The sequence below is a fragment of the Agelaius phoeniceus genome, chromosome 24 (genome assembly GCF_051311805.1).
Source record: "Agelaius phoeniceus isolate bAgePho1 chromosome 24, bAgePho1.hap1, whole genome shotgun sequence".
Lineage (NCBI taxonomy): Eukaryota > Metazoa > Chordata > Aves > Passeriformes > Icteridae > Agelaius > Agelaius phoeniceus.
The window spans coordinates 8,244,107-8,266,691 of NC_135288.1; the positions used below are offsets into that span (position 1 = coordinate 8,244,107).

Below are 22,585 nucleotides of genomic sequence, written 5' to 3' on the forward strand. Positions count from 1 at the left end.
TCATTTTTGGGATTTGTTGATAATTTTGAACCTCCCCGGCGCCTGCCCCGCTCTGGGCGGGACCTGCCCGGGGCCGAGCGAATTCCCAGAGCCCCAGGCCGGGAAATCCCAAAAATCCTTTTCCCAATTTTGGGATCATCCCAGAAATCCCCTTCCCGAATTTGGGATCATCCCAAAAATCCTTTTCTTGATTCTTTGGGAAAAATCCTAAAAATCCCCCCAGAATATCCCCAATTTTTGGGATTATCACAAAAATACTTTTCCTGATTTTTGGATGATCCCAGAAATCCCCTTTCCAATTTCAGGATCATCCCAAAAATCTTCTTCTCAATTTTGGGAATTCCCACATTCCCAGAGGCGCCCCCAGGGAGGGATTTTAGGATTTCCGGGATTTGGGATCGTTCCCAGGTCGGGATTTTCCAGGATTCCTCGAATCCGCTCCAGCCCCGATTCCCGGCACGGCGGCGCCACCTCGTGGCCGATCCCCAAAACCCCAAATTCCCGGAAAAATGGAAAAAATTCCCAAATTTCTGCCACTCCAAAAGGGAAATAACCCGGCAGGGCAAAGCTCCCGGCGCTAATTAGGAATTCCAATTAATCCTAATGAGCCGCCCTCCTTCCCAAAAGAAATTCCAGGAATTTGGGAATTCCTGGAGTTTTTATGGAATTAATTCCCTTTTTTTGATTTTTCTGCTGGAAATGGGATTTTCTGGCTTTAAAAATACAATTTTTTTCCCCATGAAAATGGCAGGATTAATTAATCCCTGATTAATAAATAATTAAATTGCCTGTAATTATTAATTAAATCATTAAGTATTCATAATTTATAAATAGTTTATAAATAAATAATATAGATAATAATTGCAATTATATAAAACTATATAAAATTATGTATCTAGTTTATAATATTATAATTTATTATTTATAATTTAATATTAATTAAAATCAATAATTATCAGCAGGAATGCTCCAAAAATATCCCAAAATTTCAAGGAATTACAGAAATTATGAATGATGAAGGAGAGACACCAAGACATCCAAGGGAAGCTGGAAAATCCAACTGAAAAAAGGAAAACAATCAGGAAAAATGAATATTTTTCATTATTTTATTTATGAACTGAAATATCCCAAACCCCATTTTTTCCCCATGGAATTTTATTCCCCAAAAAAGCCCCACAAAGTCGATTTTTTATGGATTTTTATTATGAATAAATCACTTTACAACGCAGCCATTCCCACTCCTCTGAGCTTGGAAAATCCAGGAAAAAGGGGAAAATCCCCCCAAAATCCAGGAATTTTTATTAAAAATAAAGATTCTGTGGGAAAATTCCCAAACTTTCAAATCCATGGAACTGCAGCTGGAATTTCAAGGATTTATCCCAAGATTTTATCCTGAGGGAGAGGTTGAAATTTAATTTTTTCTTTTTTTGGGGGGGAAAGCTGAATTCCCAGGAAAACACAAATCAACCCCAAAAAGTGGGAATAAAAATTCCATTCCCAATTCCAAAGAATTGGCATTTTTGGGTTTAAGTGCATGAAATTTTTAGGGGAAAAACCAAAAAATTGGGGCTGGGGTTTTAAAGAATTTAATAAAATTTAAGGTCTTACCTCAGCAGATGAATCCCAAAGGAATTTTGGGGTTTTTAAGAATGAAAACAAATCCTGAATCAAGTGGAGCCACATTTGGGGTTTTCCTCTGACCCAGGAGCTCCTTTGTTATTCCCACCCCAAAATTGGAATTCTTCCCTCCCAGGTGCTGCTCCCTCCATCCCCAGAGCCCCAAACGCTGAATTTTGGGACACAAACCCCCAATTTTGGGACACAAACCCCCATTTTTGGGACACAAACCCCCATTTTTGGGACACAAACCCCCATTTTTGGGACACTAAAACAATTCCTGGCCAATAAAACCAATAAATTTGATTTCTCACCAGCAGCAAGACCCAAACCCCACCACAACCCAGGAAGGGCAAAAACCCCAAAGTTCCCCCCAGTGGAGTTTGGTCCCTGCAGGGCCCTCACTCCTGGCCCTGCTCCTCAGCTCTTGACTGTGCAGCCCACGATGAGCAGAACCCAAATCCCACAGAACCAAGGAAGGCCAAAAAACCCCAAATTTTCCACCCAAGGAGTCCCATTCCAATGAGCCCCACTGATCCTGAATGAAAAACTCAACGGAGTCCAAAGTGGCTGAAGATCTTCAATGTTCAAACCAGAGATGGAGGAGAGCTCTACCAGTCCAAGTGGCTCCCCAACAATGCTTTGGCTTCTGAACCCCAAACCCCACCACAACCCAGGAAGGGCAAAAACCCCGAATCTTCCACCCCAAGAGTCCCATTCCAGAGAGTCCCACTCACCCTGAATTGAAAACTCAACAGAGTCAAATTTGTTGAAGATCTTCAATGTTCAAACCACAGATGGAGGAGAGCTCTACAAATCAATGTGTCTCACCCAGCCCCACCGCAACCCAGAAGGGCAAAACCCCGAATTTTCCACCCCAAGAGTCCCATTCCGAGAGTCCCATTCATCCTGAAGTGAAAACTCAACAGAATCAAAACTGGCTGAAGATCTTCAGTGTTGAAAGCACAGCTGGAGCAGAGCCCCACACACCCAAAGGTTCCCGAGCCCGCCGGGGCCGGGGCAGGGCTGAACCCCACAGTCCCCCCAAGGCCCCGGGAGCCCGGTCCCTGCAGGCCTCACTCCTGGGCTATGCTCCTCAGCACGTACTTGACTGTGTAGGCGAAGGCGGCGAAGCCCACGATGACGAACAGGTTGGCCAGGGCCCCCCCCAAGAGTCCGTGGTTCCTGGGCGGCTGCTGCAGGCCCCCGGCGGGCCCGGGCGCCAGCGCCGCGCGCGGCCCCAGCGGCGGGGCCTGCCCGTGGTGGCCCAGGTGCGCGTCCCCGTCCGGAACCACGTCGGGCAGCGGCAGCGGCGGCGGCCGGGAGCTCAGCTCCTCCTGGGCCCTCTGCTTCTGCTTCATCTCCTGCAGGGGGACAGCAAATCCAGTGGGAACGGGGAACTGAGGAGGGGCAGAGAGGGGCCCTGGAGCTCAGCTCCTCCTGGGCCTTCTGCTTCATCTCCTGCAGGGGGACAGCAAATCCAGTGGGAAAGGGGAATCTGGGGGGATCTTGGTGGGTTTGAGTGCTTGGGAAAGAGGAGGAGGAAATTGGGGAGATTTGGGCGCTTTTGTTTGATTTTCTGCACAGGGAAAAAGAAAATCAAATGGGAGAGTGGGATTTGGGGAGGGAGGCCTGGAGCTCAGCTTGCCCTGTGCTCTCTGCTTTTGTTTCAGTTCCTGCAAAAGGGGAGAGCAAACTGCGGTGATTTGGGTGCTCTTGCTGGATTTCCTGGAAAAGGGGGGAGGAAATTGAGTGGGAAAGTGGAATTTGTGGGGATTTTGGTTGATCTCCTGCATGGGAAAGGGGAAACTGAGGAGGGGCAGAGGGGGAGGTCTGGAGCTCAGCTCATCTTGTGGTTTTTGCTTTTGCTTCATTGCCTGCAAAAGGGGAGAGGAAACTCAGTGGGAAAGTGGAATTTGTGGGGATTTGGGGGCTTTTGCTGGATTTCCTGCATGGGAAAGTGGAATTTGGAGAGGGGCAGCAAGGGAGGTCTGGAGCTGAAAAATGAATAATGAATGAAGATTTCCTCACCTCCACCACTTCAGGGAAGAGCTCACAGAAGACTTTGTCTTTTAAATTAAATGCTAAGCTCTGTGCAGCCAGCTGCCTTTTCTGGGGAGAAAAACCAAATTTATCAGCAACTCCTTGAAAATTCAATCCATTTATTTCAATTCCACCCCTGATTTCCCACCAGAACGGTGCAAACCTCACACCAAGTGGGTTCTAACATTTAAAACATCACATTTGTGAAGATTATTGACTAAAATTGAGGTTTATAAGCACAAATTATGTTAATTTTTGATCAGGGTCAAGGAAAAAGGCTGGAAAAAGGAACCAAATCCCAGCCAGGCTCTACCCTTGAGCAATCCCAAATTCTGTGGCACTCTGCCCAAGGGACTCACGGTGAACTCGGAGGTCTCGATGCTGCCCAGGGTGGGCCCCTTCTCCACCATGAAGCTGAGCAGCCCCGTCAGGATGGTGGACACGGACCAGGCCGGGTTCCAGGTGTCCGGGTGGAAATCCGTGATGGACAGACAGAGCCTGGCCAGGGACAAACAGAGCCGGGAACCGGGAATGGGGCTGGGAACGGCTGGGCCGGGAACGGGGCCTGGATTCGGGATGGGAACGGCTGGGATGGGAACGGGGCCTGGGCTTGGGATGGGAACGGGGCCTGGGTTTGGGATGGGAACGGCTGGGATGGGAATGGCTGGGATGGGAACGGCTGGGATGCTGGGAAAGAGCCCTGGATTTGGGATGGGAACGGCTGGGATGGGAACGGGGTCCTGGATTTGGGATGGGAACGGCTGCAATATTGGGAAAGAGCCCTTACCTTGTGTTGCACTTGAACCTGCCATTGGGGGTGATCATATAAATACTGGGGGGTTTGAAAGGGAATTCTCGAGGGAATATTAATTTTCCGTGGTAATATCCACCTGCAAACCAGCAAAAAATGGGTTAAATGAGTCATATTTAATAAAAATCTCCCATTCTCAATTCCCCTGCTTTATTCCTTCTTCTAAAGCACCCAAATGGGTGAAATAATTTGTATTTAATAAATACATATAAAATGATATTAAATAAATCCTACTCTTGATAAGAGAAGAATGACTGACAGCAGCATTCCGTATCTCTTTACCTCTTTCCCGGTTTTTGGAGCTGTTTTTAGTGGGGTTATTTTGCCTTTCCCCACCCCCTGGAATTCCTGAATTTCCTGCAAACGCCCAGGCAGGGATTTACCTTCATATGGGGTCAGCTCAGGCCCTCGCACCACGTAGTGCCTGGAAAAGAGGGAATGGAACGCTGGGAAAAACCACAAATACCCCAAAGATCAGGAGCAGCCTCAGGTACAGCCTCCCTCTGCACCTGCCCAGACCCCAGAGGGAGGGAGAAAGAGCTGAGAGCGTGGGAAACCTGCTGCTGCTCGGGGGTGAGGGACAATGCACCCCAACTCCCACCCCAGCTCCCACCCCAGTTTTCCATCCCTAATTCCCCATTTCCAACTCTCCCCCTCCAATTCCCATTCCCCACTCTCATCCCCCATTCCAATTCCCATTCCCCCATTCTCAATCCCCACTCCCATTTCCCAATTCCCATTTCTCATTCCCATTCCCCATCCCCACCATTCCAGGATGTTGGAGGGCAGGGGCTCAGCACAGATGTAAGGCACTGGATCCTTTTTGATCCTCAGGTAATCCTGCTTCAGCCTCTGCGTGGCTGTGGTGGGGGCCCTCTTATTGCTGCTGCTGCTCATCTAAATAAAAAACAGTTAATTCGTTAATTACAATGAAATCCATTCATTAAAATTCATTAATGCAACCTCAGTAAGCACAGAGCTTCATAGAACCTTTCTCCAGGTCTTCATAAAATCCACTTTATGGTTGTATTTGAGATGTAAATTCAATGATATGGATTTATATTCTATTATTTGAATTTTTAAGGAGCGAGAACCATGGAAAAAGGGGGAAGAAAAAGGGAAGAAAAGAGGGGGAAAAGAGGGTAAAAAGGAGGGACAAAGGGGAGAAAAATGGGGAATAAAAGGGAGAGGAGGAAAAGAGAAAACAGGAGAGGGAGGGAGGGAAAAAGGAAAAGAGGAAGGGAGGGAGTGAAAGGGAGAAAAGGAGAAAAATAAGGAAAAAAGAGAAGGGGGGAAAAGGAAGAGGTAAAGAGAGAGGGACTGAAAGGAAAAGGAGAAGGAGGGAAAAGGAAGGAAGGGAATGAAAGGGAGAGAGGGGAAAGAGGAATCAGAGAGGGAGGGAAGAAGGGAAAGAGGAAAGGAAGGACTGAGAGGGGAAAGGTGGAAAAGGAGGGAGGGAAGGAGAGGGAGAAACAGGAGAGGGAAAAAGGAGAGAGGAAGGAGAAACAGAGGGAGATGGGGAAAGGAGGGAGAGGAGGAGAACGGCAGAGAGGGGTGAGACAAGAAGGCAGCAGAGGGACTGAAAAAGAAAGGAGAAAGGTAGAAAAGAGAGGGAGGGAATAAGAGGGGAGAAGAGAGATGGGGAAAGGTGGGAGAGAGGAGAACGGCAGAGAAGGGGTGAGAGGTGAGACAGGAAGGCAGCCGAGGAAAGGAGAGACTGAAATAGAAGAGAAAGGTGAAAAAGGGAGGGAAGGAGAGGGGAAAACGGAGGGAGAAGGAGAACGCAGAGAGTGAGACAGGAAGGCAGCCCGCCCGTCCCTCCCCGTCCCGCTCACCTCTCCGCGGCCGCCAGGCCCCGGGCGGCCCCTCCTGCCCGCGGCCGAGGGAGGGAGGCAGGCGGGGAGCGGCGGCCGGGCCGCGATGGCGGCGGAGCGGGCGGGGCGGGCAGCGGCGGCCGCGGCTCCCTCACGGCTGCAGCCAAGATGGCGGCGCTGCCGGGAAGGAGCCGGCGGCGCTTCCGGGGCTCGCGCGGCTTCCGCTTCCGGGGCCGCGCGCGCAGGGCGGGAACGTGAGGGGAACGTGAGGGGAACCGTGAGGGGAGCGGGGGCCGGGCCCAGCCGCGATCCCTGGCGTGACCGAAAGCGGGAAAACATCGCGGTCAGGGCACGGCCCCGCTCCCTGTCGTGACAAAAAGAGAGAAAATATCGCGGTCAGGGCACGGCAACTGAGAGAAATAGGGCTCAGACTTTAAAAGATTTTATATAAAAATGTTGAATGAAGAATAAAAGGGGCGATATCCTGCGCAATTTGCCAAAAGCACGGCCTTAGCTTAAAATAATTTTAAATATATTTTTGCATATATATGTGTGTGCGTAAAAGTATGTATTTTACATATATATATGATAAATATAAATATATACATGTAAAAGTATATTCAAAAGTATATGTAGAGATATATATATATATATACTATTTAAAAAAATCTTTTTTTAAAGGAGAATTAGCCCAAAAAACCTCCATTTTAACGTGGAATATCCCCTAAAAACTCCTTTTAAATGAAGAAAATCCCATAAAAATCCTTTTAAATGAGGAATATTCCATAAAAAACTCTTTTTAACAAGGAATATCCCAAAAAATCTCATTTTTAACAAGGGTGGAGCAATAAGGGGAGGTGACAAAGCCATGCCAGGGCAGGTGACATCACCAGAACTCTGCACAAATAGCAATTAACAATTTAATGAACATTTTAATTAATGATTAACCCCGTGTCATCAGGCCTGCCTGGCAGGTGAAGCACCAGGGGTGTAGAAAAGTTTATTTATGTATTTTTTGTTTATAGGAATTAAAGGGATTTTTTATGTAGAAAGTGGGGGTTTTATGTAAAAAAGTTATTTTTTTATTTATGCTGTTTATGTTTATAGGAAATAAATGGGAATTTTAAGGGTTTAAGGGTTTGTTTTGGGCATTAAAAATAAATTAAAACCAGGTTTTAATAGCAAATTTTAAACGATACAATAAAACCTGGTGTTTGATGTATGAAAATAATGTTAATAAACATAAATAAAGTTTTTAAAAGCTTTTCAAATGTCTCTGGTGTTCTCCTTTTCCCATCTCCCTCTCCTTCCCTCCCTCCCTCCCTCCCTCCCTCCCTCCCTTTTTTAAAAGCTTTTTTTCCCTGTTTTTTTAAATATTTTTCAATTTTTTAAAACATTTTTTTTTAAATACATTTTTTTAAAGCTCCCTTTGCCATGCCCCGCTCCAGCGCCGCGGGGAACCCTCCAAGGTGGGCAAGCGGGGAATGGCAGCTGGACGGACCCCAAAACAAACCCAGGGCAGGGCAGGGCAGGGAGCTGCCGGGGCCTTGGGCAATCGCGAGTTTTAATTGGGATTTGTTAATGAGCGCTCGCCTGCTCCATCCCCTCCTCCCTGCCCGGCTCCTCTGCCTCCTGCCGCCGCCTGCTCCTCTCCAATTCCCACCTCTTGGCCGGGAATACTTCGGGATTCCTCACCTGCGCCGGGGCCAGCAGGGGTTTCCAGCTCCCGTTCCTGGAATTCTTTGGGATTTTTGGGAGCTGCCACCTGCTCCAGTTCCAGCTGGAATTACTGCCCCGGGAATCCATTTTGGGGCTGCTCCAAGAGCTGGGAGGGATTTCCCTCTCTTTTTCAGGAACTTTTTTGGATTCCTCATCTGTTCCAGCTGGAATTCCTGCCCTGGGCATTGCTGCCAAGCCTTGGGAATCGATTCTGGGGCTGCTCCAGGGGCCAGCAGGGATTTCCAGCTTTTTTTCCTGGAGTTTTTTGGGATTTTTGGGAGCTGGGAGCTGCCACCTGCTCCAGTTCCAGTTGGAATTCCTGGATTGAGAATCGATTTTGGGGCTGTTCCAGGAACTGAGAAGGATTTCCACCTCTTTTCCAGGAATTTTTTGGGATTCCTCATCTGCTCCAGTTCCAGCTGGAATTCCTGCCCTGGGAATCTTTTTTGGGGCTGCTTCAGGAGCTGAGAGGGATTTCCACCTCTTTTTCCAGGGGTTTTTTTTGGGATTCCTCATCTGCTCCAGCTCCAGCTGGAATTCCTGGATTGGGAATTGATTTTGGGGCTGCTCCAGGAGCTGGGAGCGATTTCCACCTTTTTTCCAGGTTTTTTTTGGGGATTTTTGGCCTTTGTCAGGAGGGAGCGATGCTGTTTGCAGCTCCAGGATGGCTGCGGTTCCCGTGCCCTCCCGGCAGGGAGGTTCTGGTGTTCCCCGACCCTCAGAATTCCCCCAGACCCTGCTGGGTCTGACTGGAAATCAGAGCAAAACCCATCCCCAGCCAGGATCACAGATTTGGGGTTCCAGGGGGTGACAGATCCGTGAGGAGAGGACCCAGAAGAGGAAGAAAATCCCCAAAAACCCCGGGATTATTCCAGAGGGATGCCAGGAGCAGCCGCAGGTTCCCTCCTCACACAGCTGAGTGAGTACAAATGAATGCTTGCTCATCCCAGCAGGACTTTAATTTCCATTTTAATTTGAATTTCCGGGCTGGATTTTAACCCTCTGCACCCAGGGCAGGGCTGACGTGGAGCTTGCTCATTAAGGAGGGGTAATTAAGGAATATTTCCATGGCTGCTGATTAACAGATTAGTCATGTGCTCATTGCTCATGTGCCAGGGAGTTTTACTTTGGAAAATTGGGATTAGAAACGAGCCCAGCAGGGGTTAAGGGGTATTGAGGCAGCCTGGAGCAGGTTTGGCAGCATTGGGACATCCCCAGTGTGCAGGTTCAGATCCCTGGGAGGGATTGCAGAGAAATCCCCAGCCAGGGCTCAAAGCTGCACACAATAAACAATTCAGAGGGAAAAATGTCAATTCAGGGGTTCCAGAGGGGAAAAAAGGCAATTCAGGGATTGCCAGAGGAAAAAGAGGAATTGAGGGAATCCCAGAGGAAAAAGGAATTGAGGGAATCCCAGAGGAAAAAGGAATTGAGGGATTTCCAGAGGAAACTCAGGTGTGCAGAGCTCCAGGAGAGGAGGAGAACATCCAGGAAATGCAGGAATTCAGCACAAAAAGCAATTCAGGGATTTCCAGAGTAAAAATAGCAATTGAGGGACTGCCAGAGGAAATGCTGGTGTGCAGAGCTGGCCACTGGATCAGCCAGTCCAGCGCAGCTCCTGCGGGCAGCTCCCAGCGCTCCCAGTGCGCTCCCAGTGTGTTCCCAGTGTGTTCCCAGTGCTCCCCTGTCCTCCCAGTGCTCCCAGTGCTCCTCTGTCCCCTCCCTGCTGTCCCCCCCTCTGGCCGCAGAATTCCTGCTGGCTCCGGAGGCAGGGCCTGCCCTGCACAGCTCAGGGCTGCTCCCCACCCACCTCCCTCTGCTCCTGCCCTGACGGGGATGCCGAGCCCTGGGTGCTTTGCGTGCTCTGGGTGCTCTGTCCTGGCAGGGATGCCGAGCCCTGGGTGCTCTGGGTGCTCTGCCCGGACGGGGATGCCGAGCCCTGGGTGCTCTGGGTGCTCTGCCCGGGCAGGGATGCTGAGCCCGGGGTGCTCTGGGTGTTCTCCAGGAGTTCTGCACCCCCAGATTTCCTCAGGCGGCCCCTGCGCTGCTGCTTGTGCTGAGCTCTGCATGTTCTGGGTGTTCTGCTCCTCTCCTGGAACTCTGCACACCAACATTTCCTCTGGCAATCTCTGCATTGATTTTTTTGCTGAATTCCTGCATGTTCTGGGTGTTCTGCTCCTCTCCTGGAGCTCTGCACTCCCACATTTCCTTTGAGAATCTCTGAATTGTTGTTTGAGCTGGGCTCTGCATGTTCTGGGTGTTCTCCTGCTCTCCTGTAGCTCTGCACACCAACATTTCCTCTGGCAATCTCTGCATTGATTTTTGTGCTGAATTCCTGCATTTTCTGGATGTTCTCCTCCTTTCCTGGAGCTCTGCACACCCACATTTCCCCTGGCAATCCAGAGTGGAAAGAAAAGATGAGACATGTGGTTTATTCCTCTTAAATTTTACAATTATTTAAGAGATTCCAATCCTATTAAACCAGCTGTTATTAGTCTGTTCTACCCCTCTTTAATATTAAAAGGAAATTTCACAAAACATACCTGGAACCTTGTTTAAATAAAAAAAAAACCCAAAAACATTATTTCAGAAATTTAAATTAAAAATTGTAATTTTAATTTTTTAAATAATTTTAATTTTTAATTTAAAAAAATCAAATTGAATGACGAGTTTTAGCAGAGCCAGGTGAAGAGTTAATTAGCTAAAATCTCATTAAAAACCTCCCAGCTTTGGGAACCTTGTTCTGTCACGTTCGTGTCTCTCCTCACCCCGGGTTGTGCAATGGAAAATGCAACAATCAATCCCTGACAATGCAATTATTGCACAAGGAGCAGCCACCAGAGCACAACATTGCTGTCCTGCTGCCTCACAATGGCAGCACCTCGGAAAAAATCCCTGCCAAATTCCCTCCAGGAATTTTATTCCTTGGAAAATAAGGAAAAAAATCTGGATCAGCATCACTGAGAAAATCTCCTGGTTTTGTTGGGGCATTTTTGGGGATCCTGAACTGGGAGAAACGGGGTGGGGCGAAAACTCCTTCACTGCTTAAAAATGTGATTTTTTTTTTGTTTCAAAATGCAGAGATTGTGGAGATAAGAGCCCTGAGAAAGTCCTGGGGCATTGCAGGGCTGTAATTAAAAATTCTGAGTAAGGAAATGTTGATTAGGGAGGGAAGGAGAAAATGTTCTCTGTGTCCTGAGGAGCAACAATTGTGGACGTGGCCAGAAGGTTCCTTTTCATTTCAATTTTAATTTTTGTTTTTAATTTGCTGATTTTCATGGAATCACATCCAATTTCATTGATAAAGGCTGCAGAGGTAAAGAAAGTGTAGGAATTTTACCGTTTTTCTTGGAAGTTTTTATGCATGAACTGTGCAAACTCTGTCCTTGGCCCTGCACTGGGTAATTATTATCTGGAACAAAATCCAGCATAAATCATGTGTAAGTAGCATTGAAATAAATCAAAATCAGGAGAGTTTCTTTCCTTTCCCCTTTGTCCATTCTCCTTTCTTTCTGAATCAAATTTCACAAGAAATTTCTATTTTTTTTTTTTTTGCAAACACTGATATTCCACACCTTCCAGTGGGAGAGAAAATCCAATTTGGAAAGGCAGGGTCTAAATTTATCTGGACCCCAAATATTCCCATTTGCACATTAAAAAACTTCCTGCAGAGCTGGTTTCCATGTGGGAAAGGATCAAAAATAATCATGGAAGTTCTCCTTGGTGCCCCAAATCCATTTCTCCCTCATTTCTGCCACTCTTTAACCCAAAACCTGATTTGAACGGGGTTGGTTTGGTTCTGGTTCCATCTCAGCACCTGAATCCTGGATGGGGATGGGATTGGAATGGGAATTGGGATTGGGATGGAATTGGAATGGGAATTGGGATGGGATTGGATTGGAATTGGGATGGGGATTGGGATGGAATTGGAATTAGAATGGGATTGGGGTTGGGATTGGGATGGGATTGGATTGGAATTGGGATGGATTGGGATTGGGTTGGGATTGGGATGGGATTGGGATATTCTTGAAGAAGCAGGAGGAAACCCACATTGATTCCACCAAGGAATGCAATTCCTCAAGGCTCGAGGGCTCCAATTCCCTGGGATCCTGCCAGGCTCTGGAAAACAGGTAAAGAAGGCAGGAAGATCCCCCATAAACGGGAAAATCCAGAGTGGGGAGGACAAAGATGGGAAAATCCAGAGTGGGAAGAGCAAAGATGGGAAAATCCAGAGTGGGAAGAGCAAAGATGGGAAAATCCAGAGTGGGAAGAGCAAAGATGGGAAATCCAGAGTGGGAAGAGCAAAGATGGGAAAATCCAGAGTGGGGAGGACAAAGATGGGAAAATCCAGAGTGGGAAGAGCAAAGATGGGAAAATCCAGAGTGGGGAGGACAAAGATGAGAAATCCAGAGCAGGAAGAACAAAGATGGGAAATCCAGAGCAGGAAGAACAAAGATGGGAAATCCAGAGCAGGAAGAACATTCTGGAACCCACGGTTATTTCCCTAAAAACGATGACTCCGATCATGAGGGGGAAAAACAAATCCAGGTGAACAGAGCAGCAGCCCTTAAACCCAGCTTAACTCCGGTGTAAGCTCCACGTTAACCCGTCCGTCCAGTTTATTCACTTCCTATTATTCCCTGGATCATGCTTTGAATAATTTCCATCATCTCTTCCTCCAGTCCTGCCCCTTTTGATGTCATCGCTGCCCTCCATAAAGGCTGGACAGCTCCAGGGCCTCCCAAATCCCACAGCTTTGGGCCAGGACTTGACTTCTGCTCAGGGTTAAGCCCAGGGCTGGGTTTAGTGGCTTCTCTAAACGCTCACAGATCAGAGTTTCTGCCAAGGTACCGTGGGGAAGGGGCTGGAATTTGGTTATAATTTGATTTTTTTAATGTGTATTTTTATGTTTGTAGCTATAAATCTTGGGTTGTGCTGTTTTTCCAGATTGGTTCTGAATTATTTTGCTTTATTAAATTTTTAGAATGAATCATTTTAGCAAAGCAGATTTAAACAGGATGAATTCAGCATAAACTTAAAATCCCACTCAGAACACCTGAAAATTATCTGAATTAACTCTGAAAACCAGGCTTTGTCTGAGGGTTTTTATAGTCAAAATTCGATTTAAAAAATCTGTTTGATAAATTCTTTAAGCATTCATTTTGGGTAATTATTGCCCTTTTCCCACATTTCCTCATGAGCAAGGACTAGATTCTTTGAGCATTCATTTTAGGTCATTACATTTTTTTTATTCCACATTTCCTCATGGCTAAAGACTCAAAGCTTTAATTTCATTAAATTGAATCAAATTAATTTCATTAATTCCATCACAGAACCTCTCCCAACAATCCTTTAGCTGCTTCTCCTCTCCTCAATTTCAACCTCTACTCCGTATTTTTATTTATTTATTTTAATTTTAATTTTATTTATTTTATTTGGAGCAAAGGTTGTCCCAAAGTTTGGACTCAGTAAACTCCTTTTAATGACATAATGAGCAGGGTGATTCACGGGCTGCTGTCACCTTGGCAATTCTCACCTTGTCATCTTCAGGACACGGAAATGTCCCCGTGTCACTCTGCTGCCCCAAACTGCCACCAGAGCCACTTTTCCATGCTCAGAAATGCTGGAATTGCCCCTGGAATAGCACAGGAGATGTTTTAATTACTGGGAGAAATTATAATAAAAATATCTGGATTTTTAGTTGTATTTATGCCGCTCTTGTGAGTGGTTTTCAATTTCTTCTCCATTTCTTTTCACTGCTGTAAAATACAAATACCTAAATTCCTATTTATGTGGCAAAATCACTGCTAATGATGTTAATTAATATCAATAATATCATATTATTTAATTAATATTTTGGTGGTCTTGAAGAAACACCCTGAGGGCGTTTTTATTTTATTTCCAGTGGTTTCTACAATTTTTGAATTAAATTCTTTCTCCACACCCTAATTTAGCTCATCCCCTGTGTGCTTCCAGCTGAGGTTTTTCTCCATTTCCAGCCCAAAATACCTGCCTGCACCTCCTGCATTTCATCTTGGAGCAGAGGTCAGAGAGAAATTCATCCTTTTTATTCTGCAGAATGAGATCCTACAGCAAAAATTAAAACCAGCTTCTAATTTTCTAATTCAACCAGCTGAAAGTTGAATTTTTCCCTAATTCTTTGCCATAAAGATGAAGCCATAGTGGTTTTGAGCCAGTCTTGTTTTAGCCCATAAAACAAGAATAAAGAAGAAGTAATAATAAAATAAATATTAGATATAATAAATTATATATATATATATAAAATAAATCATATCTGTAATAACATAATAAATAATAATATTTAGACCAGAATATTCCACTAGAATTATTCCCCTCATCATGAATTACAAATCTGTGCAGACCCACAATGAATTGATAATTCAGGATCAAACTCTGCTCCTTTGAGTTCTTGGAAAGAAGGAAATTCAGGAAATTCCTCACCTTTTTTGGCCTCAAACTTCCCAAATCCACCTTGGCAAGGAAATCCTCTGGAAATGTGGGAAAGCTCCTCAGAATTCCGCAGCAGAATTTGGGTTCTTTGCTCCTTCCAGGATCCAGACCCTGGGGGATCTCCCTGGATTCAGATTCTCTGCAATTTTATTGTCAGGTTTTCCTAATTACAAACTCATTCGGGGCCTGCTTGGAAAAGGTTTCTTTGGAAGAGGAAACTTTGGAAAAAAACTTACTTGGGAAAGGACTCTTGGAGAAAGCCATTTTGGAAAAGGCCTCTTTGGAAAAGACCTCTTTGGAAAAGACCTCTTTGGAAAAGCCCATTTGGGAGAAACCTGTTTGGAAAAGGTTTCTTTGGAAAACGCCCCTTTGGGAAGGACCTCCTTGGACAAAGCCTGTTTGAAAAAGCCTTTTTGGACGAGCCTTTCCCTCGGATTAATGATTTTCCATTGTTTTCCATGCCTAGAAAGCCGTTTGGAGGATGGAACCAGAGCTCCCAGGAGCAGCAGCAGCAGGAGAAGCAGCCGAGGAGGGGCTGATCGAGTTCTACGGCTCCTTCAAGGAGATGTTTGAGTTCTTCTGCAAGAACACCACGATCCACGGCACCATCCGCCTGGTGTGCTCGGGCAGGAACCGCATGAAGACGGCGTTCTGGACGCTGCTGCTGCTGGCCAGCCTGGCCATGCTCTACTGGCAGTTCGCCCTCATGCTCAGCCAGTTCTGGGCCTACCCCGTGGTGCTCACCATGTCCATGGACTCCGAGCCCAAAATGTTCCCAGCCGTCACCATCTGCAACCTGGATCCCTCCAGGTGAGCTGAGCTTTGGCAATGCTCTGGGAGGTGTCCCTAAAGGTTTGGAAGGGTCTGGGATGTGTCCCTAAAGGCTTGGGAATGGTCTGGGATGTGTCCCTAAAGGTTTGGAAGGGTCTGGGATGTGTCCCTGAAGGCTTGGGAATGGTCTGGGATGTGTTCCTAAAGGGAATGGTCTGGGATGTGTCCCTAAAGGTTTGGGAATGCTCTGGGAGGCGTCCCTAAAGGCTTGGGAATGGTCTGGGATGTGTCCCTAAAGGGAAGGGTCTGGGATGTGTCCCTAAAGGCTTGGGAAGGGTCAAGAACCCCTTGGATGCATCCCACAGCCATCCCCATCTGCCATCCCAGCACACCTGGATGCTCCCAAAGGTTTGGGAAGGGTCAGGCATTCCTCCCCCAGGAGGGACATATAACATTATTATTACTAATAAATATCATTAATAATTTAAATATTAAATCAATATTATTAATAAAGATTATTAATAAATTAAATACTAAATAAAGCTATTAGATTCAGGTGTGCTGAGCAGCAGAATTTCTGGATACTCTCCCACAGATCCCAAGGAATAACCTTTCCATGGAGCTTGTGAGATCAGAAATGTGGCATTTTTCCCAAAATGTGGAATTTTCTCCCAATCCCTGCAGGTTTGAGCTGGTCAATGAGAGATCAGAAATGCAGAATTTTTCTCAAAATGTGGATTTTTTCCCCAATCCCTGCAGGTTCGAGCTGGTCAGCGAGCAGCTGGAGCAGCTGGAGCGCATGGCCGAGGAGTCGCTGACCTTCCTGTACGGCCCCAAGGCCGCGGCCAGGCTGTCCCAGCTGAGGGACAGGAACAGGGACAGGGACAAGGACGGCGCCATCCGCGTCCAGGCCTGGGCCAACCTCAGCAGCGCCGGCTTCAGGCTCAGCCACAACTTCTCCCTGGTCAGGATGTGGGACCCCAGGGCCGGCAAAGAACATTCCAGAGTGGGATTCCAGCTGGTGAGCGGCACAGAGGGGGACCGGGGCACGGGGGGATGTGGGGGCACCTCTGGCGTGGGGTATGCCCCAGAGAAACTGGGGATTCACCCCAAAATACCTGCATGGGATTCACACAAAAATAATCTATTACTATTATGGGAATAATAATAATTCCCATATAATATAATAGTATAGATATAAGTTATATATAATATATTAAAATTATATATGATAATATATTTCATATGCATAATGCATAAATACATTAATATGTATTATAATATAATAAATATAATAGAGATAATAGATATGATGTGATATAATATAATATGTTACTATAATATAATAATAATTCCCATAATAGTAATAGATTATGGTAATAAGCTATTGCTATTATGGGTATAATAATGGTTCCCATATAATGATATATATAATCTAACAGAACAATTATTATCATACACCACTAACAATAAATCCCCCAATAACAACAGATGGTCTCCCCCTTTCCCTGTGTCCCAGTGCAACTCCACAGGTGGGAATTGCTTCTACACCTCGCACCCGTCGGGCATGGACGCGCTGCTGGAGTGGTTCCGCTTCCACTACATGAACGTCATGGCGCAGCTGCCGCCGGGGCCGCCCCAGCACCAGCAGCACTTCCAGGACCTGGTCTACTCCTGCCAGTACGATGGGGAGCCCTGCAGGCCCAGGTGGGACACACGGCCCCGGGTGGCACCAGGGGAGTGCAGGTTCTTATGGAAAGGGGGATGAAGCTCTGGAATGGCTGCCCGGGAGGTGCTGGAGTCCCCATCCCTGGGGGTGTTGAACAAAGCCTGGACGTGGCTCTGGGTGCCAGGGCTGAGTTGAGCTGTTGGGGCTGGGTTGGGCTCAATGATCTTGAAGGTCTCTTCCAACCTGGGGATTCTGAGAATTCTGTGAATTCTCTGAATTTGGGGTTTCCAGGGCATGCACAGCTCCTTCCCCCTGTCCCAAACACACCCAGCTTGGAATTAAGGTGGTATCACACTTGTAATTAAAACCCCATTAAATCTCTCTTGATTTTCCAGTAAAACTCCATCAAATCTCTCTTGATTTTCCAGTGATTCCCATTTTCCCAACACACCCAGCTTTGAATTAAGGTAAAAAATCAATTAATTAAACCCCATCAAATCTCTGATTTTCCAGTGATCACGTTCACTTCCACCACCCAGTTTTTGGGAGCTGCTACACTTTTAACAGCAAGGGGACAGATCCTTTCTGGGCAGCCACAAAACCAGGAATTCCTTATGGTGAGTGATCTGCAAAATGGGGGAAAAGAGCTAAAATTAAGAGAATTCATTAAATTTGTCCTCAGTGCAGGATTTAGTGATAAATTTTGGCATCTCTTGTGGCACCAATGTGTGCCACGACAATATTATTATTTTAAGCCCCAGCATCATCTGGGCTTAAAAAAGCAGAATTTATGAGGGTTTGCAATAGGTGCCATTATCACCAGGGCTCTGAGGATTAAAAATGGCTCTTGAGGGATCCCAGAGCCCAAGTCTGGGACCCAAACCCGAACAGGAGGGATTTGCCCAGTGCTGGTGCCCCCGGCTGTCCCCAGCCCCCCTGTGTGTGTCCCCAGGGCTGTCCCTGATCCTGCGGGCCGAGCAGAAGGAGCACCTCCCGCTGCTGTCCACGGTGGCCGGCGTGAAGGTGATGATCCACAGCCACAACCAGACCCCGTTCCTGGAGCACGAGGGCTTCCACATCCGCCCGGGCATCGCCACCACCATCGGCATCCGCCAGGTGGGCACGGGTGGGACCATCCCAAACCATCCCAAACCAACCCCAAACCATCCAAACCATCCAAACCATCCCAAACCAACCTTCCATCGGCATCCGCCAGGTGGGCACGGGGTGGGACCATCCAGAACCATCCCAAACCAACCCAAACCATCCCAAATCATCCAAACCATCCTAAACCAACCTTCCATCGGCATCCGCCAGGTGGGCACGGGGTGGAGCCATCCCAAACCATCCCAAACCATCCCCAACCATCCCCAACCATCCCAAACCATCCCAAACCATCCCAAACCATCCCAAACCAACCTTCCATCGGCATCCGCCAGGTGGGCACGGGGTGGGACCATCCAGAACCATCCCAAACCATCCCCAACCAACCCAAACCATCCCCAACCATCCCAAATCATCCAAACCATCCCCAACCAACCCAAACCATCCCAAACCAACCCCAACCATCCCCAACCAACCCCAACCATCCCAAACGAACCTTCCATCGACATCCGTCAGCTGGGCACGGGGTGGGACCATCCCCAACCATCCCAAACCAACCCCAACCATCCCAAACCAACCCCAACCATCCCCAACCAACCCAAACCATCCTTCCATCGGCATCCGCCAGGTGGGCACGAGGTGGAACCAAACCCAGCCATCCCAAACATGGATGGTTTTGGTATCTGCCAGGTGGGCACTAATTAATGAACCCTGCTAATTAATCACCCTTTGTGTCCCCACAGGACCAGGTGAATCGCCTGGGGGGCAACTACGGCAGGTGCACCACGGACGGGGCCGACGTGGCCGTGGAGCTGCTCTACAACAACTCCTACACCCTGCAGGTACTGAGCCTGGCTTAGTTAAACGCGGCTTAGCCAGGCTCTACAACAACTCCTACACCCTGCAGGTACTGAGCCTACCTTAGCTAAACCCAGTTTTGCCAGGCTGCAGCTGCTCTACAACAACACCAATTTTTTTTTGCCCTTTTCTCCTAAAAGCTCCATCCTACAGATTCCAATTTTTTTTGCCCTTTTCTCCCACCAGTTCCACGCTAGAAATGTGGGTTTATTTTGGTTTATCCCAATGCTTTCCCTGTTTCCAGGCCTGCCTGCACTCGTGTTTCCAGCGGGCCATGGTGCAGCGCTGTGGCTGTGGATATTTCTATTACCCGCTGCCCGCCGGGGCGCGCTACTGCGACTACAGCCGCCAGCCCGCCTGGGGTAAGGAGCAGAGACAAATTAAAATAAAAAATATAAAATTAAAAATAATAATAATAAATCATCTCTGGGGTTACCTGGGAATAGCGACTGCAGCCGCCAGCCCGCCTGGGGTAAGAGAGCCTGGGAGGGAATAAATAAAACTAAAACTAAAAATATATGAATAATCGAAATGTATTAATATTGAAATAAAAACATGAATACATGAATAATAATAATAATAAAAAAAATAAATGCCTGGGATTCACTGGGAATAGCAACTACAGCCACCAGCCCACCTGGGGTAAGTGAGCCTGGAAATGAAATAATAATAATAATAATAATAATAATAATAATAATAATAATAGAATTCACTGGATCCTAGGAAATAATCACTGGGATTTCCTGAATACTTGGGAAAAAAATCCCTGGAAATTCCTGAGTCCCTGGGGAATCCCTGGAATCCAAGAATTCCCTGGGTTTCAAGGATCCTGGATCCACGGGGTGGGAATTACCTTTAAGGTCCCTTCCAGCCCAAAATTCAGGGATTTCAGGATTCAATTCTGATTATTTTCCTTTGGGATCATTCCAAAGGGAGTGGGGATTCCTGGGAATTCCCAGCCCTGTTCCTCCCATCCCATTTTCCAGGGCACTGTTTTTACCAGCTCTACTCCCGGCTCCGGAATCACCGCCTGGATTGTTTCCAGCACTGCCCCAAACCCTGCAGGTGAGCCCCAGAAATCTCAATTTAAATTTCAAGTCAATGCTCCCATCGTTGTAAAATTTAATTTAAATTAAAATTAAATTTACTCAAAATTTAATGTAATCTAAATGAAATTTAATCTAAATGTAATGGAAATTAAAATTAAATTTAAATTTAATGTTCCTATATTTTTCTCTTTTAAATTTAATGATTGAGATTTATTCTATTTAATCAACATTTAATTTAATACATTTATTTATATTATTTATATTTATTATATTTAATTATTCAGGGTTTATTTTGTGACCTGAATTGGGAAGCTTTTCCCAAAGTTCTGAAGAGCTGCCCTGGGAATTTTCTGGATTTCTGGGAATTCTCCCTGGGCAGCTCCTGGTGCTCAGAATTCCTGGGTTTTTTTTCCTCCCCAGGGAATCCCTGTACAAGGTCTCAGCTGGCACAGCCAAGTGGCCCTCGGCAAAATCCCAGGTACTGCAGAAATTCCCATAATGAATATTCCAATAACAAATATTCCAATAATGAACATTCCAATATCAAATATTCCAATAACGAATCTCCCAGTGACAAACATTCCAATGCAAATATTCCAGTATCAAATATCCCATTGATAATAATCCATTGGAAGCATTCCAATGGAAATGTTCCAATGCCAATATTCCAATAACAAATATTCCAATGCCAACGTTCCCATGGCAGGACTGGGTGCGCCAGGCTCTGCGGCACCAGAACGGCTACAACTCCAGCAGCAGCAGGTAAATCCTGGGATCATCCCAATCCATGGGATATTCCCAATCCGTGGGGTCTGGGATGGGGCGGGGAGGGCAGCAGGTAAATCCTGGGATCATCCCCGTCCCAATGGGATCATCCCAATCCGTGGGATATTCCCAATCCATGGGGTCTGGGATGGGGAGGGGAGGGCAGCAGGTAAATCCTGGATTATCCCTGTCCCAATGGGGTCATCCCAATCCATGGGGTCTGGAATGGGGAGGGGAGGGCAATGGGAAATCCTGCACGATCATCCCAAAAAAACACCAAGGAACCCTAAAAAAACTCCCAATAAATGTCAAAGAAGTTCCCAATAAAGCCCAAAAAACCCCCAATAAATTCCCAGTAAATCTCCAATAAGTCCCCAAAAAATGTGCCCCAGTCCCAGCCAGGAATGCCCTGGAGCCAAGTGGGAATGTCCCCAGTGCCCACTGGGAATGTCCCCCCAGTCCCAACTGGGAATGTCCCCAGTGCCCATTGGGAATGTCCTGGTGCCAACTGGGAATGTCCCCAGTGCCCCTGGCAATGCCCGCGGTGCCAGCTATGCCGTGCCAGCCGTGCCGTGCCGGCCATGCCGTGCCATGCCAGCCGTGCCGTGCCGGCCGTGCCAGCTGTGCCGTGCCAGCTGTGCCGTGCCAGCTGTGCCGTGCCAGCCGTGCCGTGCCAGCCGTGCTGTGTTGTCCCTGCAGGAGGGACATTGCCAAGGTCACCATCTTCTACCGCCAGCTCAGCTCCCAGGCCGTGCACGAGGCCCCGCTGCTCTCAGTAGGTGACAGCTCCTTTTTATTCCCTTTCCATGGAATTCCTGAGAGTTCCAGCAGGAATTAAGTCCTAAAATTTAATTACTTACCTTTATTTTTAGAGTATGTAAAAATATATATGTTCATTTATATGATAATATTAATTATTAATTAACATGAATTAATTTAGGCTTTATTTTTACATTATACATAAATACATTTATTTGTTTATATGACATTAATATAATTTTATTTTTATTTTATATTATATATATATTTATATACTTATTTATTATATTATATTAATTAGCTCAATTCCCAGACTGAGGAATAGGGAGACCACTGAAAAATCAATAGAAAAATGCAAACAGAGCCCCAGAGCTGTCCCATACCTGATGGTCTCTGGGTTTTCCAGGAGAACCTGCTGCTGTCCAGCATGGGCAGCCAGTGGAGCCTCTGGTTCGGCTCCTCCGTGCTCTCGGTGGTGGAGATGCTGGAGCTGCTCCTGGACACCCTGGTCCTGTCCGGCCTCTTCTGCCTGCAGAGGCTCCGGGCCCGGAGGGGCCCCCGGGGCTCCAGCCCCACCCCAAATCTCAGCCTGGCCCCGGGGAATCGCAGGGAATTGCGGGAGGGAGCCCAGGACTCGGGACTGGGGCAGGGGCTGGAGCTGGGGCAGCTGTGAGGAGGAGCTGGGGGCTGGAATTCCCAAATTCTGGGGGAAACGTGACAGGGACACCCTGGATCCACAACTGAGGGGGCTGGAATTCCCACATTCTGGGGGAAACGTGACAGGGACACCCTGGATCCACAGCTGAGCATGGCAATGCTTGGAATTCCCAAATTCTGGGGGAAATGTGACAGAGACATTCTGGATCCACAGCTGAGCATGGCAATGCTTGGAATTCCCAAATTCTGGGGGAAACGTGACAGGGACACCCTGGATCCACAACTAAGCACAGCAATGCTTGGAATTCCCAAATTCTGGGGGAAACATGACAGGGATGTCCTGGATCCCCAGCTGGGAGCTCTGGCAGTGCTTGGAATACCCAAATTCTGAGGGGAAGGTGACAGTGATATCCTGGATCCACGGCTGAGCCTGGCAATGCTTGGAATTCTCCAGGAATTCCCTGAATTCTGTGGGGAAAGA

The 22,585-nt window shown here is 47.1% G+C and overlaps 2 protein-coding genes across 2 annotated transcripts; one reads left to right on the forward strand and one right to left on the reverse strand.

The window, feature by feature from the left end:
- Positions 1–2,382: 2,382 nt before the first annotated feature.
- On the reverse strand, positions 2,383–6,491 carry UBE2J2 (ubiquitin conjugating enzyme E2 J2). The gene is made up of 7 exons (XM_054647815.2): positions 6,307–6,491; positions 5,238–5,368; positions 4,855–4,895; positions 4,448–4,550; positions 4,020–4,158; positions 3,649–3,729; positions 2,383–2,981 (listed from the first exon to the last, which is right to left on the reverse strand). Exons 2-7 carry the CDS (start codon positions 5,366–5,368, stop codon positions 2,694–2,696), a joined length of 783 nt encoding a protein of 260 aa, XP_054503790.2. The 5' UTR covers positions 6,307–6,491; the 3' UTR covers positions 2,383–2,693.
- Positions 6,492–14,953: 8,462 nt separating this feature from the next.
- On the forward strand, positions 14,954–22,120 carry SCNN1D (sodium channel epithelial 1 subunit delta). The gene is made up of 12 exons (XM_054648034.2): positions 14,954–15,282; positions 16,003–16,264; positions 16,763–16,950; positions 17,426–17,529; positions 17,865–18,028; positions 18,760–18,858; positions 19,119–19,236; positions 19,861–19,939; positions 20,344–20,401; positions 20,630–20,685; positions 21,388–21,463; positions 21,854–22,120. The coding sequence occupies exons 1-12, from the start codon at positions 14,954–14,956 to the stop codon at positions 22,118–22,120; spliced, it is 1,800 nt and encodes a 599-aa protein (XP_054504009.2).
- Positions 22,121–22,585: the final 465 nt, after the last annotated feature.

Bases quoted from the DNA above. Each gene is read 5' to 3' on its own strand.
- SCNN1D (XM_054648034.2), top strand. From the start codon at position 14,954: ATGGAACCAGAGCTCCCAGGAGCAGCAGCAGCAGGAGAAGCAGCCGAG. The intron at 17,530-17,864 runs GTGAGTGATCTG...GTGTGTCCCCAG, and splicing joins AAAACCAGGAATTCCTTATG to GGCTGTCCCTGATCCTGCGG. The intron at 20,402-20,629 runs GTACTGCAGAAA...TTCCCATGGCAG, and splicing joins GGCCCTCGGCAAAATCCCAG to GACTGGGTGCGCCAGGCTCT.
- UBE2J2 (XM_054647815.2), bottom strand. From the start codon at position 5,368: ATGAGCAGCAGCAGCAATAAGAGGGCCCCCACCACAGCCACGCAGAGG. The intron at 4,896-5,237 runs GTGGGGATGGGG...CCTCTTTTCCAG, and splicing joins CCCTCCAACATCCTGGAATG to GCACTACGTGGTGCGAGGGC. The intron at 4,159-4,447 runs GTAAGGGCTCTT...GTCCCTGGCCAG, and splicing joins AGGTTCAAGTGCAACACAAG to GCTCTGTCTGTCCATCACGG.